The 14447-nt window shown below is 44.8% G+C and overlaps 1 protein-coding gene across 1 annotated transcript in view; it reads left to right on the top strand.

The window, feature by feature from the left end:
• LOC126249558 (dual specificity protein phosphatase MPK-4) overlaps window positions 1-14447 on the top strand; it is a 106985-nt gene that overhangs the window by 35143 nt on the left and 57395 nt on the right. Inside the window, exon 4 of the mRNA XM_049951222.1 lies at window positions 5848-5944. Within this exon, the coding sequence (XP_049807179.1) occupies window positions 5848-5944 (97 nt within the window). The remainder of the gene's footprint in view (window positions 1-5847; window positions 5945-14447) is intronic.

Raw genomic sequence — 14447 nt, 5'->3', positions numbered from 1 at the left:
GTGTGCCAACACCAGCTGAGAGTGTGGTGTCACCGCCACACACCACACTTGATAGGGGGTAGCCTTTAAATCGGCTGCGGTCCGTTAGTATACGTGGGACCCAGGGGCAGGTCTAGTCTAGACAGACTCCCTAGCACTCGCCCCAGTTGTACAGCCGACTTTGCTAGCGATGGTTCACTGACTACTTACGCTCTCATTTGCAGAGACGACAGTTTAGCATAGCCTTCAGCTACGTCATTTGCTACGACCTAGCAAGGCGCCACATTTAGTTACTATGTCTTCTGAACAGATAATATTGTGACTCATGTACCGTCAAGAGCGACGTTCATCATTAATGGATTAAAGTTAAGTATCAAACTAATTCCGTGCGCTTTCTGAATTCTAATGCCTTGTCATGTTCCAGACCTCACGTCAGTATAGTTCTTCCCTCCTCACGCCAGCCTGCGTGAGCTAAGACGCGTGCATTTCGGCCTCCACTAGTAACACGGGGTTGGCTCCAACAGAGAGAGCTTGTGTTGCCAGTCCTCCTGATACAAGTGTTAATTCAAAGAGTTTTGTTTCTAGTAACAGAACACGTGCTGCTAGTTAGAATGTGTTTTTAATAGTTAAAAGCAAAGAGGACAGCTTTGTACATTCAAAAGGATTTAGAGGGCATTGCTGACACTTCAAAATCTGTGAAGCAATTGTCAAGTGGGATACTGTTGGTCAAAACTTGTAGTTCCCAACAAGCAACAAATTTCCAGAAAGGAAAGTGCCTCTGGGATTTTTTGATCAAAACAGAACTACTTGACACATTGAACTACAGCAAACATTTTATATCTTGTTGAAAACTTGTAAATATCCCCAAAGAAGAATTGAAAGATGAGTGGGCCCAAGAAGGTGTCACTGACGTGCAAAATATAATGAAAATGACTGATGTCGATCTGCTCAAATTGCACTCCTTTATTCTTACATTCGATAGCAGGGAACTTCCAGAGCATATCAAGGCAGGTTTCCTTCATTTACACATGTGATCTTATCTCCCCAACCCAATGCGCTGTCTTAAATGGCAGCACTTTGGGCACATCACACTAGCATGTAACAGAGAAGCCATTTATGGCAAATGTGGTAAAGCCACCCACAAATGAGTCATTTGTTCATCTCCTCCAAAGTATGTACGAGGGTCGCCCAGAAAGTGATGCACCACATTTTTTTTCTTCAACAATTCTTTATTGAACATAATGAGAGTTACACACATGAAAGAATGGTGTTTTATCTACACACCCTATTTTTCCACGTAATCTCCATCCCATTCTATGGCCTTCTTCCACCATGAAACAAGGACATATATGCCCTGTCGGTACCAACCCTTGTCCTGGTGGCAGAGCCAGTGCTTCACTGTGTGAATCACCTCATCATCATCCTCGAAATGTCTTCTCGAGTCATAATGCATCTGTCTCTGTGGATGACATCATCAGCTGGCAGCAACATGTCAGGTGTGACAGCCGTGGATGGTTTCCCCGACCGCTGCAAATCGTGGAGGTCTACTGAACCGCCTTCTGATGACATCACCCTCTGTGCCGAGCAACTAAAAGTACTTCTGTTGACAGCAGATGCTCCACAGACTTTGCACAAGTGTTTGTGAGTATTCTCCACAGTTTTCTTTCTCTGCAGTGAGAAATTCAATGGCAGCACATTGCTTGTAATGTCCATCACCTACAGATACCATTTTGAAACTGTCCTGCAGCTACACTATCTATCAGAAGTGATGAAAACTTGGCATGCTTACTCAGGAGGCTTCAAATAATACATACATAATGTTTTGCATTCGTAGCATTGTTTTCAACTCAGGAAAAAAATGTGGTGCATTACTTTCTGGGCAGCCCGTGTAAATTGCTCTGGGATCATCCTGTCTGGAGTAAGGACTGCTGCTTCTGTCTTGAAGAAAGGAATATGCAGGAACTGATAACAATCAAGTGTTACCATTATGGTCAGGCAAAAATGACCTTGAAGTCCATGCAGCCTCCCACAGTCACTACTTCTTTCACTTCAGATCTTAGAAAGCCTATTCTGAAAGCTGATGCCTCTACACAAACGGTGGTTGGTAGTGTCAATGCATTTGTAAAAGTGCTGTTTTTGTGAAGCCCATAGCTCTCCCCAGAACATCAGAAAAGACCATGGTTGCCAACATGGCAGAGCTTCAGGCACATTAAATGGCAACCTCCAGTAAACAGACCAGCATTGTCGCTACCATTGCCTCACTCATTCCTACAAAACCTTCTTTGGCAGACAAGTGTCAGAAGAAGCCAGGTTCTATATCATCAGATCATGCAGACCTCATTCTATTTGACGGTTCTCATGTTTCAGAGCCAGTGAAATATGAATGCCTGTGGCAACCATCTCACCCCAAGACAGCCTCCACCCGTTGCAGTTATTGGAGGAACTGAAACTCATAGCACAAGAACACCCCATGGGCTTCTGTATGCAAGAAACATGTTTTAAAGCTACTGATGCCCCTGTGCTATGGGACTATACCCTTGACCCCAAGGATGACCTGACTGGGGAAAGGGACAAACGAGTGTTCGCTGTGTTTGCCAATAACACACACCACTCCTCTAGTCTATCTCTCGTTACTGAGCAGTTACCATTGAAGTTCATTTGGGTCAACAGATTACTCTCTGCTCTCTGGACAATCTGAGCAGTTCTCTTAGGTTGTTCGCAGATGATGCTGTAATTTACCGTCTAGTAAGGTCATCCGAAGACCAGTATCAGTTGCAAAGCGATTTAGAAAAGATTGCTGTATGGTGTGGCAGGTGGCAGTTGACGCTAAATAACGAAAAGTGTGAGGTGATCCACATGAGTTCCAAAAGAAATCCGTTGGAATTCGATTACTCGATAAATAGTACAATTCTCAAGGCTGTCAATTCAACTAAGTGCCAGGGTGTTAAAATTACGAACAACTTCAGTTGGAAAGACCACATATATAATACTGTGGGGAAGGCGAGCCAAAGGTTGCGTTTCATTTGCAGGACACTTAGAAGATGCAACAAGTCCACTAAAGAGACAGCTTACACCACACTCGTTCGTCCTCTGTTAGAATATTGCTGCGCGGTGTGGGATCCTTACCAGGTGGGATTGACGGAGGACATCGAAAGGGTGCAAAAAAGGGCAGCTCGTTTTGTATTATCACGTAGTAGGGGAGAAAGTGTGGCAGATATGATACGCGAATTGGGATGGAAGTCATTACAGCAAAGACGTTTTTCCTCGCGGCGAGATCTATTTACGAAATTTCAGTCACCTACTTTCTCTTCCGAATGCGAAAATATTTTGTTGAGCCCAACCTACATAGGTAGGAATGATCATCAAAATAAAATAAGAGAAATCAGAGCTCGAACAGAAAGGTTTAGGTGTTCGTTTTTCCCGCGCGCTGTTCGGGAGTGGAATGGTAGAGAGATAGTATGATTGTGGTTCGACGAACCCTCTGCCAAGCACTTAAATGTGAATTGCAGAGTAGTCATGTAGATGTAGATGTAGATGTACTTACCAGCACAGGGAGCAATAGATTCTGAGGCTCTCAGAGATCTTATACATCAACTCCCATTTCTCCTACTGAGAAATTGCAATGCCCATAATGTATTTTTAGGGCTCAAGATTTATAGTGTCTCATGATGTCACAAGAGCTTCGCATCCTCAACACAGGCAATCCTACTTATTTCAACACTGCTACTGGGCACCCGTAGCCGTACACCGCTCATTCTCCTCCCCAGCCCTCGCGGATTCGGCCCAGTGGGAAGTCAGTGATGACCTTCATTTGAGTGGCCTATTCCCACATTAGATTCACTTATCGAATGAAGCAATTCTTGAAAGGACACCACCATGATGGATGATCAGCAGAGCTATCTAGACACTGTTCTGCCAGGTGGCTGTGTTTTAACACAAAGGCAGCATCCATGAATGGGTGGACCACATCACATCAGTGGTCCACCATGCCCCTAATTTATCCATCCCAAAGTCCTCAGGTCATCTTCGGAGTCAACCTGTACCTCGGTAGACCAATGAGTGCCACTCAGCAATCTGCATCAGACATATGGCTTTGTGATGGTTTAAATGCTGCCCAATGGCAGAAAACCACACAGCCTTTCAATTAGTATACGTCTAGGAGGGCAAGAAAAGGTCATGAAAAGTATTCCTGAAATCTCTCAACTGCTCAAATTGTTTTATGAAAATATGGGAAGCTGTCGGCAGGAATTTTGGTAAACGCAGTTAGTTACCTGTAACAGTGGTGCTAAAACAGTGGTTGTCTCCAAACAGTTCCCAAAAATATTGCCCAGACAATGGCATAGCATTTTGCGGTGATTACTCCCAGTGCCAGCCAAGCTCCAGTGTTCCACTGTTCCCATGCCACCATGGAGAGGAGTGAGTTGGACTTCAGGTCCAAGAATTCTTAGTCCTACAACTGCCTATTCTCTACGTAGGACTTTGATGCATCACAGTTGGAGGCTTGTGATACTTCATCCGGTCACGACAAAATCCGATGTAGTATGCTGCAGATCTTGAAAATGGCATCAAAGGAATACACTGTTTTTATTTTATATGGCAGACAGGCCAGTTTCCCAACTTATGGATGGATGCAATTCTGATACCCCTCCTCAAACCAGCTCCATGTGTGCCATCCCCCCTACATTGCTATCACCTCACTGTTGAGGTACAGAATCGTGCATCAATTGGAAGTCTAGTGGCTGGAAGTGGCAGACAGTAAGCTGCATCTAGTGAAGTCTACAACACAGACTTCCAGCCGTGCAGATGGGATGAGGTCCTTCTCACCTGTCTCCACATAGGACACAGCCCTGTGACTAGTGAGAGGATAGAGGGCTTCCAATGTGTGATGCTTGGAGCATACAGACCGTGGTGCACCACATTTTAGTAGACTGTGTTTTATATTCAGACAAGAGGGCAGCAGCTCATTTGCTGATGCATTTGCCATCTATTTTAATTGAAAATAAAAAAAAAATGCGACTACTTTTTAGTTTTGTGAAATGTCCGAATTGTCCCCTAAAATATTAGTTAGAAGTTTTTTAATGTATTATCAGGGTGGCTGGCTTATCCATGTTTGTTGTAAGTGATCAGCCAGTCACATATCCATGTATAATTATTTGAGCTTTCCTCTTATCTTTCTTCTGTTTTAATTGGCAGTTTTCAAGCATCTGCCCACATTTATGCTGTCTTAATACATGTGACCTAGTGTGAAATGTCCGGTGATTGTGAGTGAGAATGAGAGAGAATGCTTCTTTTTGTGTAAGACTTCTTAGTATTATGACACTTCAAGCAAATTTGTTCCTATTAAGCCGGCCGAAGTGGCCGTGCGGTTAAAGGCGCTGCAGTCTGGAACCGCAAGACCGCTACGGTCGCAGGTTCGAATCCTGCCTCGGGCATGGATGTTTGTGATGTCCTTAGGTTAGTTAGGTTTAACTAGTTCTAAGTTCTAGGGGACTAATGACCTCAGCAGTTGAGTCCCATAGTGCTCAGAGCCATTTGAACCATTTTGTTCCTATTAATGTTTGTAAGGGTACTAATGACCTCGCTGTTGAGCACCAGCCATTGTTGCTGCCAGAGGTGACAGCTTTGTGTAGCGAATCACACACTCTGTATACCCACAAATGACATAGAAAATTAATAATGTATTCTTCCTGCTTTACTGGACTTGCACAATAAGTAAAATATTGTTATTTGCTGTCTTTCCTGGTGTTGCAGTTTTAATGGCAGCAGTTAGTTTCTTCCTTATCGTCTTTTCAGATATAAATATTTATCTGTATTAATAATTTATTTCTTATATGTCATTGGATGTACTAAACTATGTGCGTATTTCAGTTACAGACAACCCCCGTGAAGATCTTTTGAGTTATTTTGAGGGTACATTTGAATTTATCAAGGCTGGACAAGAGGATGGTGCAGTACTTGTTCATTGGTGAGTGTGCACTGTTATGTGCTTCAGTACTTTCTTATTTTCAGACTTCTTTGAGGGTGTATTTACTGGGACGGTTAGGACAGGTGAGAAGATGTTCCATATCCTGATATTCGCCACAATCACATCTGTTATCGTAAGCACCTATAATGTCCCACTTGATCAGTTTTGTTTTCACTAGCACTCTGCTCATTCTGATGCTGTTCATGCTCGCCCAAATCTTCAAGCTCAAGTTCTTGTCACTGGGTATCTTCTGAAGTGCCAGGCCAGTCATTTCAAAGCTCGATGAGTTTTTTGTTCATGAATCTCATGTGGGATTTAAGTCTCCAAGGTTCACAGGAATCTCCAAATGGTATGTCATTCATTGAGATTATGCTTAAACGTCTCAGTATGTTTGTAACCATATTTTCAGGAGTTGAGATTCGTAAGTCTGGCTGGTTTGTATAGGTTATTTAGCAACGTGGGTTTCATGCAACCAGTTATTAGCTGACATGTTTCATTTGATCTTATTTGACCTTTTTGGCATGTACAGATCTCGACCACACCAGGCAAGCATATTATGCGCTATGGAGAAGTACTGTGCCTGGGCTGGGATCCCCATTTGCTGTTAGCCAGTTTTCTCAGTAAGTCTTCTGCAGCTTTGAAGGGTCTTTTCACTGTGATGTTTGTACATCAGAGGTTAGTGGCAGCAGTGAGTTCCTTCCGTGTCATCTTTTCAGATATAAATATTTATTTGTATTGTACCCAGGTATGATGGCTTATCTGTGTGTTCCAGGATGATGTCATTTCATGTTACAGTCAGCTTTCAATTTGCTTGTTTTGAGTGAAGGTGGAAGTCACCGATTTGTGTCTTTGCAGCATTAGATTTAAGGGTGTTTTTGTGGTAGTATACTGATGTGGTGCTTGGAGCACATTCTGGGTTTTCTTCTACCACCTCAAAAATCTTCCATTTAGCTGTGATGACCAGATCGTTGGTATAAGGGAAGTGGGTCATGTAACTTGGTGTCAGTTGGTCATTGGTATACAGGCTGAATCTCTCTCTCCCCCTCTCCCGCCCCCCTCTCCCCCCCTCTCCCTCCTCCCCCCTCCCACATCTTTGGGACCTCGCATTTCTTGAGGCAGTGATTGATAAGGTCCAGGATCCATTGTTTGGCTGTTTTATCCGTTCCACACAATGTTGTTCTGCTGCTTTTTCATTTTTCTTTGAGTTTAGTCATAGGATGAATTCTTTTAAGGAAAATAGCTCAATGAAGTAATTTGAATCTTGCTATAGGCATCTATTGATTTTGGGCTTTTTTCATCCTTTGTGAGACTATCTAGTTAGGAGGAGTTGATGGCAGCTTGGTTTGGTGTTACTTTTGACATTTATTCCACTACTTGTGGATCACAGTTGAGCTTTTTGACTAAGTTCCAGGTCATTGTGCTACTGTTGGTCATGTCCCAGTACTTACAGGGTCTCAGTCTGCTTCCTCTGTTGTGTCTCACTGAACATTTCCATTAGTGCAGTTCCATACAAGATAATATTTTCATGAGAAGGTTCTTGCTTGTATGTACAGTGCTTCGTGTTTATTCAGGGTGTCTTTTGGTTCATCTGTGAGGCCTAAAATAAAATATTATCTGCAGCCTAACAGAGTATGTCTCTTGGAAGATACTGGGAGAATCTCTGTGAACCTTTGTAGTTTCCCAGTTTTGAGCTGAGTTTCTTTATTTCTGCCTTGAAACCTTTAAGGCAGTCTACGTATTTGACCTTTCTAAATGTTCAAATGTGTGTTAATTCCTAAGGGACCAAATTGCTGAGGCCATCAGTCTGACCTTTCTAAAATCAAACCATCTGCAGAATATTGTTTTTATTATTCTAATAGCAGCATATGTCTGGCTTACAATTAGCCTGTGTTGTGTTTTAGAGGGAGACTCGTATGCAGTTTTTAGACATTGGTTATGCACATTTGCTCTAACAAAGCAGCTGTCAGAGCTGTAATCACACTTCCATATTTTTCTGTTAAAGGAACAAATTAGAAATCCAATATTGTCATGTGGCAAAGAGGACTGCGGACAATGGATGGAACCGAGCGAGGTGGCGCAGTGGTTAGCACACTGGACTCGCATTCGGGAGGACGACGGTTCAATCCCGTCTCCAGCCATCCTGATTTAGGTTTTCCGTGATTTCCCTAAATCGTTTCAGGCAAATGCCGGGATGGTTCCTTTGAAAGGGCACGGCCGATTTCCTTCCCCATCCTTCCCTAACGCGAGCTTGCGCTCCGTCTCTAATGACCTCGTTGTCGACGAGACGTTAAAACAAAAACAACTAACCTAACAATGGATGGAGATTAGGCACCATGTAAGGTGTCCTCACCCAAATAGGTGGAATATTGGCAGAGTTGCAGCGCCATGACAATATCAGGTGCAGAAGATCCTAATGTGTGAGGGATATAAGATGCACCATGTAAGGCATCCTTTCCCAAATTGCCCTCACTTCAGAAAATTTGGACAGTATGGAGGTCACACCCTAAAAGGGGACCATAACGTATTAGGCTGAAAAGTGGCGGACTCCTTTTAGCCTCCTCTTTCGACAGGTAGGAATACCTCGGGACTATTCTAATCCCGGAACCTGAAGGGGGATAGGGGGCTTTGTCACAGCATTACACAAGACTGCAATGCAATGGATGACAATGACCACTTATTGGAACAGTGGGCTGAAACAACTTACTTATTGTTACATGACCCAAACTACACACACAGTATCCAGCACGGTAGTCAGTCCATCGTGGAGGGGTCATCGTGTACCCTCTTGGTCATAGCCCTCTGACTACACAGGGATCACACTGCTGATCCCTGAGCTGTAAACTCCCCACATATGCCAAGGAGTAGATGCCCATTGTCTTGGGACGTCGGGACTCCCAGCAACAGCCGTCATGTCTGGGACCTTTGCTGTTGCTGGGTGGTGTCCATGGCGAGAGCCCCTGATCGGATTGGGTGTCATCAGGGCAGATGAACTGCAGTGAAGCAGATGAAGTCATCTTTTGTTGGGGACTGAATGGCCCCTGAAGCCTCTAAGAAAGGGAAGGTTGAATTCAATGCTGCTGTGTGTGACCCTAAATTGTTCCCCTCCCAAGCTGCACCATGGGAGGAATGTAGGGCTACAGGAAGAAGAGAGCCATATTCGCCTCATTATTTAGTGTGCAGCAGAACTGGTGGGGACTCATTTCTGGATACAAAACCTCTATTTTTTGTTGAACCCCTGGAGGATAAGTTTGGAGAAGTAACAGTGCTGTCCAAAATGTGCAGTGGGTCAGTTCTGATTCAGATGGCTTCCCCAGCCCAGTCCTGGGTGTTACTCGTCTGTGACCAGCTGGATGGTATCCCTGTTTCGGTCACTCCATTTAAAAGCCTCAACATGGTCCAAGGAATTATTTTTCATCACGACCTTCAGTTTAGGTCTGATGACGAGCTTTGTGCCAATTTAGAATGATGGGGTGTTCACTTTGTCCAGTGTGTCTATAGGAGGCCCAAAGAGAATAGGGTTGCCACTGGTGCCTTCGTATTGGTCTTTGAGGGTGAATCGTAATCTGAAAATGTCAAGGTGATGGTATAGTGCTGTGACGTCATACCATACGTCCCTCCTCTGTGCTGTGCTTTAAGTGCTGGAAGTTCAGGCACATGTCTTCCTGCTGCAATTCCAGTGCCACATGCTGAGACGTCAACTGCATCTAAATACTCTATGTGCCCCTCGTCCCACCTGTGTGAACTATGGAGAGCACCACTCCCCCTGCTCACCGGGCTGCACGGTACTCCTAAAGGAGCGGAAAATACGGGAGTAAAGGACCCTGGACTGGCTGACCTACCTGGAGGCTAAACGGATATATGAACTGTTGCACCCCATTTGCTTGACATCTTCATGTGCTGCTGCTACATCGACGTCACCCGCACTGGCAACAGTAGTCCCCACGTCTCTGCCTCGTACAGTGGCCCCTCCAGGGTGCCTGAATACATCCGCTCCCTTGGTGGTTTGGGGGCACCTCTTCTTCTGTTGCTCCCAAAGCACCTACCCTTCCCAAATGTCAGGGACATCGGTCCCCTCACCCCAGCTGGAGAAGCAACAGCTCCTCCGGCTCATATCCCTTGGGACTCTATTCTGAAGTCTCCCCCTGTGCAAAAGTGGCCCAGCCAGTGGCTGAAGGATCCACAAGCTGCTGGTCGAAGGGCTTCATGGTCTTCATCTGTACCTGAAGCTGTGTCCCAGAAGCCCTCCAGGCAAACCCCAAAAGAGCAGTGAGGGGGCAGGCAGTCCAAGAAGAAGATTGGTAAGAAACTTGGAACTCCAGTGACCCCCATGCCACCACTCCTTAACAGTTCCACGTCCGAGGAAAGTGGAGGTTCTAGCATCTCCTGAGGACATAGATCTTGCCAATGCTTCAAACGCAGTGGTCCTGGATATCAGCACCTGACTGGTGGCGGCAGGTGACCCTGAGGCAAAAGCTACTTCCTTGGTCCCTTCCTGCCTTCCTAGACGACAGCCAGCATCATCCTCCAGTGGAATTGCAGTAGTTTTTTTCTCCCACCTGGCTGAGTTATGACACCTGTTACACGTTACACCTGCTTATTGCATTGCTGTTCGGGAAATCTGGTTTCCAGCAACGTGGATCTCGTCGCGTTCTTTGGGATAGAAAAAAGCTAGCTGGGTTTCATTCACTAGTTCTTTTAACGGTTCCACCCCTTCCTCTGTCATGTGGGCCAATTTATGATGGCTCTCTGGGACCAAGGTCCATTTGCTGATTTCTGGCGTGACAGTAGCAGACGATGTCATCGTGGACCCTATTGCTATCTGTATCACCTGGGGCTGCCATTTTGCGGAAGTTTCGAGCTCTTCCCACTATCACCCTGCCTTCTTCCATCGGAAATGATCGGAGGAGGCTTGGGTGATACCATTCTCTTCTCCGAATTGTGAGTGCTACAATGCTGCCTTTACCACGAGGAGCTAGATCGTGCTCTCAGTTCATCACTACTTAATGTAGTGGGGACTTACCGCTTTTTGGGACTGGTCTTTGATGCCTGCTTAACTGAGCTTCCCCATCTCCGTCAGCTTAAGGAAAAGTGCTGGTGGCATGTTAATATTATTCGATGCCTGAACCACACTGACTGAGGTGCTGATTGCCCTACACTGCTGCAGCTGTACAAGGCCCTTGTACCGTCCCGTCTTGACTATGGGAGCCTGGTGTATGGTTCAGCCTTGCACTCAGCATTGCGGCTGCTGTATCCTATACGCCACTGTGGAGTTTGACTTGCGACGGGCGCTTTCCAAATGAGCCCAGTGAACAGCCTCCTCATGGAAGCTGGTGTTCCTCCATTGCGGATCAGGTGACAACAACTGCTTGAAAATTATACTGCCCACATCCATAGTTCGCTTCACCATCCAAATTACCATTGCCTTTTCCCTAGCACTGCGATCCATCTCCTGCAACCGTGTCCCAGATTGGGGGTTCCAATTGCAGTCTGTGTCCAGTCACTTCTTATTGCAGTCAATACTTTCCTTCTACCACCTTTCCTACAGGTCCATTGACATATGTCTGCATGGTCCATGCCTCGGCCACAGCATTGTTTGGACCTATCACAAGGCCCAAAATGCTCACTTCCACCTGAGGCCTCCCACCAGCAATTTTTCTCTATTCTCAACGAGTTCTGGGACTCAAAAATAGTCTACACTGATGGCTCAATGGTCGACTGTCATGTTGGCTTTGCTTATGCTCACATTGGACATACCGAACAGCACTCCTTGCCAGATGGCTGCAGTGTTTTCACTGCAGATTTGGTAGCCATCACTCGAGCTGTTTAGCATATTCGCTCCTGCGCAGGTGAGTTCTTTGTCATCTGTAGTGACTTCTTAAGTAGCCTACAAGCTCTCAACCAGTACTTCCCTCGCCATACTTATGTAATAACTATCCAGGAGTCTCTTTATGTCCTCGGAAACAGTGGTCATTCAGTGGCCTTCATTTGGAGCACAGGACATGTTGAGATCCTGGGCAGTGAACTTGCTGACAGGCTGGCTAAACAAGCTACCGGTAAACCAACTCTGGAGATCGGCCCACCGGAGACTTATCGCCAATCGTTCTTATACTGTAAAGTTTTCGGGATCTGGGATGGTGAATGGCGCACTCTCAATGCACCAAATAAACTACCTGTTGTCATGCAGACAACGAATGTGTGGTGCTCATATGTGCAAGGCACTCGCAGGGACTCTGTTGTCCTATGCCGGCTCTGCAATGGCCATACTTAGCTGACTCATGGCCGCCCCCGCTGTCACAAGAACCTACCTCAGTGTTGGTGTGGTTCCCAATTATCTGTTGTCCACATCTTGTTGGACTGCCCAACTTTAGCCACTCTGCAGTGGATTTTTAACCTTCCTGCCATACTGCCTAAGGTGTTGGGAGACAATGCCTCAACAGCTGATATAGTTTTACATTTTATTCGTGAGGCAGGGTTTTTATCACACAATCTAATGGTAGGCATCTGGCCTTCTCTCCCAGGCCTCTGCCCTCTCTCCATTTTAACTCTTTCTCATTCTTTCTGTGCGGTTTGTTCACATTGGTATTAGTCTTTTCCCTCTGTGTTCCTCTGGCCTTGTCTTTTAGGCTGGAGATTTTAGTGTGTTGCAGAGTGGCTGGCTCATTCTTTTTTCTTCTTGTGTGTGCTATGCTCTTTTAATACCTTCTCCTGTGTTTTTACTTTTGATGCTTATTCTCCCCTTTTGTCTTACCTCTTTCATTTTCTCTTTAAATGTGTTTCCCAGTTAGTTTTCTGCCATTTTTACTTCCCAGACTTGTTTGGGGAATAATTTTACTCCGCAACCTGTTTGAATGTGAAAAAAGGGACTGATGACCCTGTAGTTTGGTCCCTTTCTCTCCAATCCAATCAACAAAACAAGCTTCCTGTGTGTTTTTGTTATAGAAATTCTGCAGTAATGTCAGGCTTGAGCCTATCTCCAAAGATTTTGTACTGAGGTGAATGTGCTGCATTCGGTTATTAATAGGTCAATGTTGTTGCATTCAGTTTTGTTCATTGATGCTATGGCAGTATCAGGTTTTGTGGAGATTGTGCTGCCATATTTAGGGTGTAAAGTTTGTATATTTTAATGCATTCCCCTTATGTGTGGTTTTATTTCACCTTCTCCTTGGTGCATTTCTAGCATGCACAGTATATCCCATTCATGTGTGTGGCAAAGTTTTGACAGTATTAGTTATTTATTTTTGCTGATTCCTTTGACTTTTATGCATTCAGTGATCAGTGACAAGTACCATTTCTCTCTCTCATTTCACTTTGTTTTCCAGATGTGGAAGAAGTGGGTGTTGCTTTAAATTGCAATCTTTCCAGGGGATGCAGACACCCTCTACTTGGAGGCTCCATCCTTTTCCCCCTGTGTCTCAGGCTATGTATATACAAGGTTTCTTTTAAGAAGAAAAGAGTGAGAATTACAAGTGGACCAGGAAACACTGATAGAGAGAACCGTGAAGGACTAGGTTGCTTAAAAAATTGCCAGATTGCTGTAAAAAAAAAAAAAAAAAAAAAAAAAAAAAAACTGTAGGCATAACAATTAGTGTGTGTACACTGATAAGGTAGAAAGTTTGTGGTGCAAGCCTGTGACTGGACTATTGGCCTGACTCAGGTAGAGAGCAGCGTTTCTATTTGCCACAACACTGAGCAGGGGATGGGTGGCAGGTGCCTGTCCCTGGCTGCCTTTTATCCCCTGGAAGTATCCCCAGTACTCATTTTGACAGCAGGCTGAGTAAACCTGAGGCCATTCTGGAGGGACTGGAACGATGGAAAATCCCTGCCCCTATCCAGGATTGAACCTGAGATCTCCAGTGCCCAAGTCTAGTGTTCTACTCACTAGATAACGACAGCCATGTCTACTGATATAGCTATGTAAATTTATGTTAGGTATGGTATGACTCAAAACAATACATAATTATGTAAATACAATACTGGAAAGTCCTGGGTGGGATACAATGATGGATAGAGTAACAGTAACCACTTATTGTATAGTTTAGTTGTTGACAGGCACATACATCAGGCTGAAATTTCCCACAGGTGGCTCATGACTCTTTTGTGAGTATGTGTGTGATGAGCAAAGGCCCTCAAACTATTGCAGCACCTTTTTCCTTTCCTGTAGTGCAGTCTGTCATTTGTTGACTATCCTTCCTTCCCGTACTCTCTTTCTAATGGTAGCAGCCTTTGATGTCAACCTCGCTATTCCCTAGGTTTGGCTTTCCTTTCTTGGAATATTTATTCATTTACTTTATATCATCTTTTGCCTGAAGTAATTTTTGGCCCCATTCTGGGTTGACCTTCATTTTCCAAATTTTTTTCTGTAGTGTGGATGGACTGGGAAAGAACACTGTAAACAGCACCTACTGTGCATGCTCTGATTTGCACTTTCAAGCCAATGGTGCAGCCAGTCTGAAGTAGTGGTTTTGTTATGTACCCATTCAGTTGAGCATCCTGACAACACTGG

This window comes from Schistocerca nitens, chromosome 3 (genome assembly GCF_023898315.1).
Source record: "Schistocerca nitens isolate TAMUIC-IGC-003100 chromosome 3, iqSchNite1.1, whole genome shotgun sequence".
Taxonomy (NCBI): Eukaryota; Metazoa; Arthropoda; class Insecta; order Orthoptera; family Acrididae; genus Schistocerca; species Schistocerca nitens.
The sequence above is the reverse complement of the archived record's forward strand: the minus strand, read 5'-3'. Positions and strand labels throughout refer to the sequence as shown.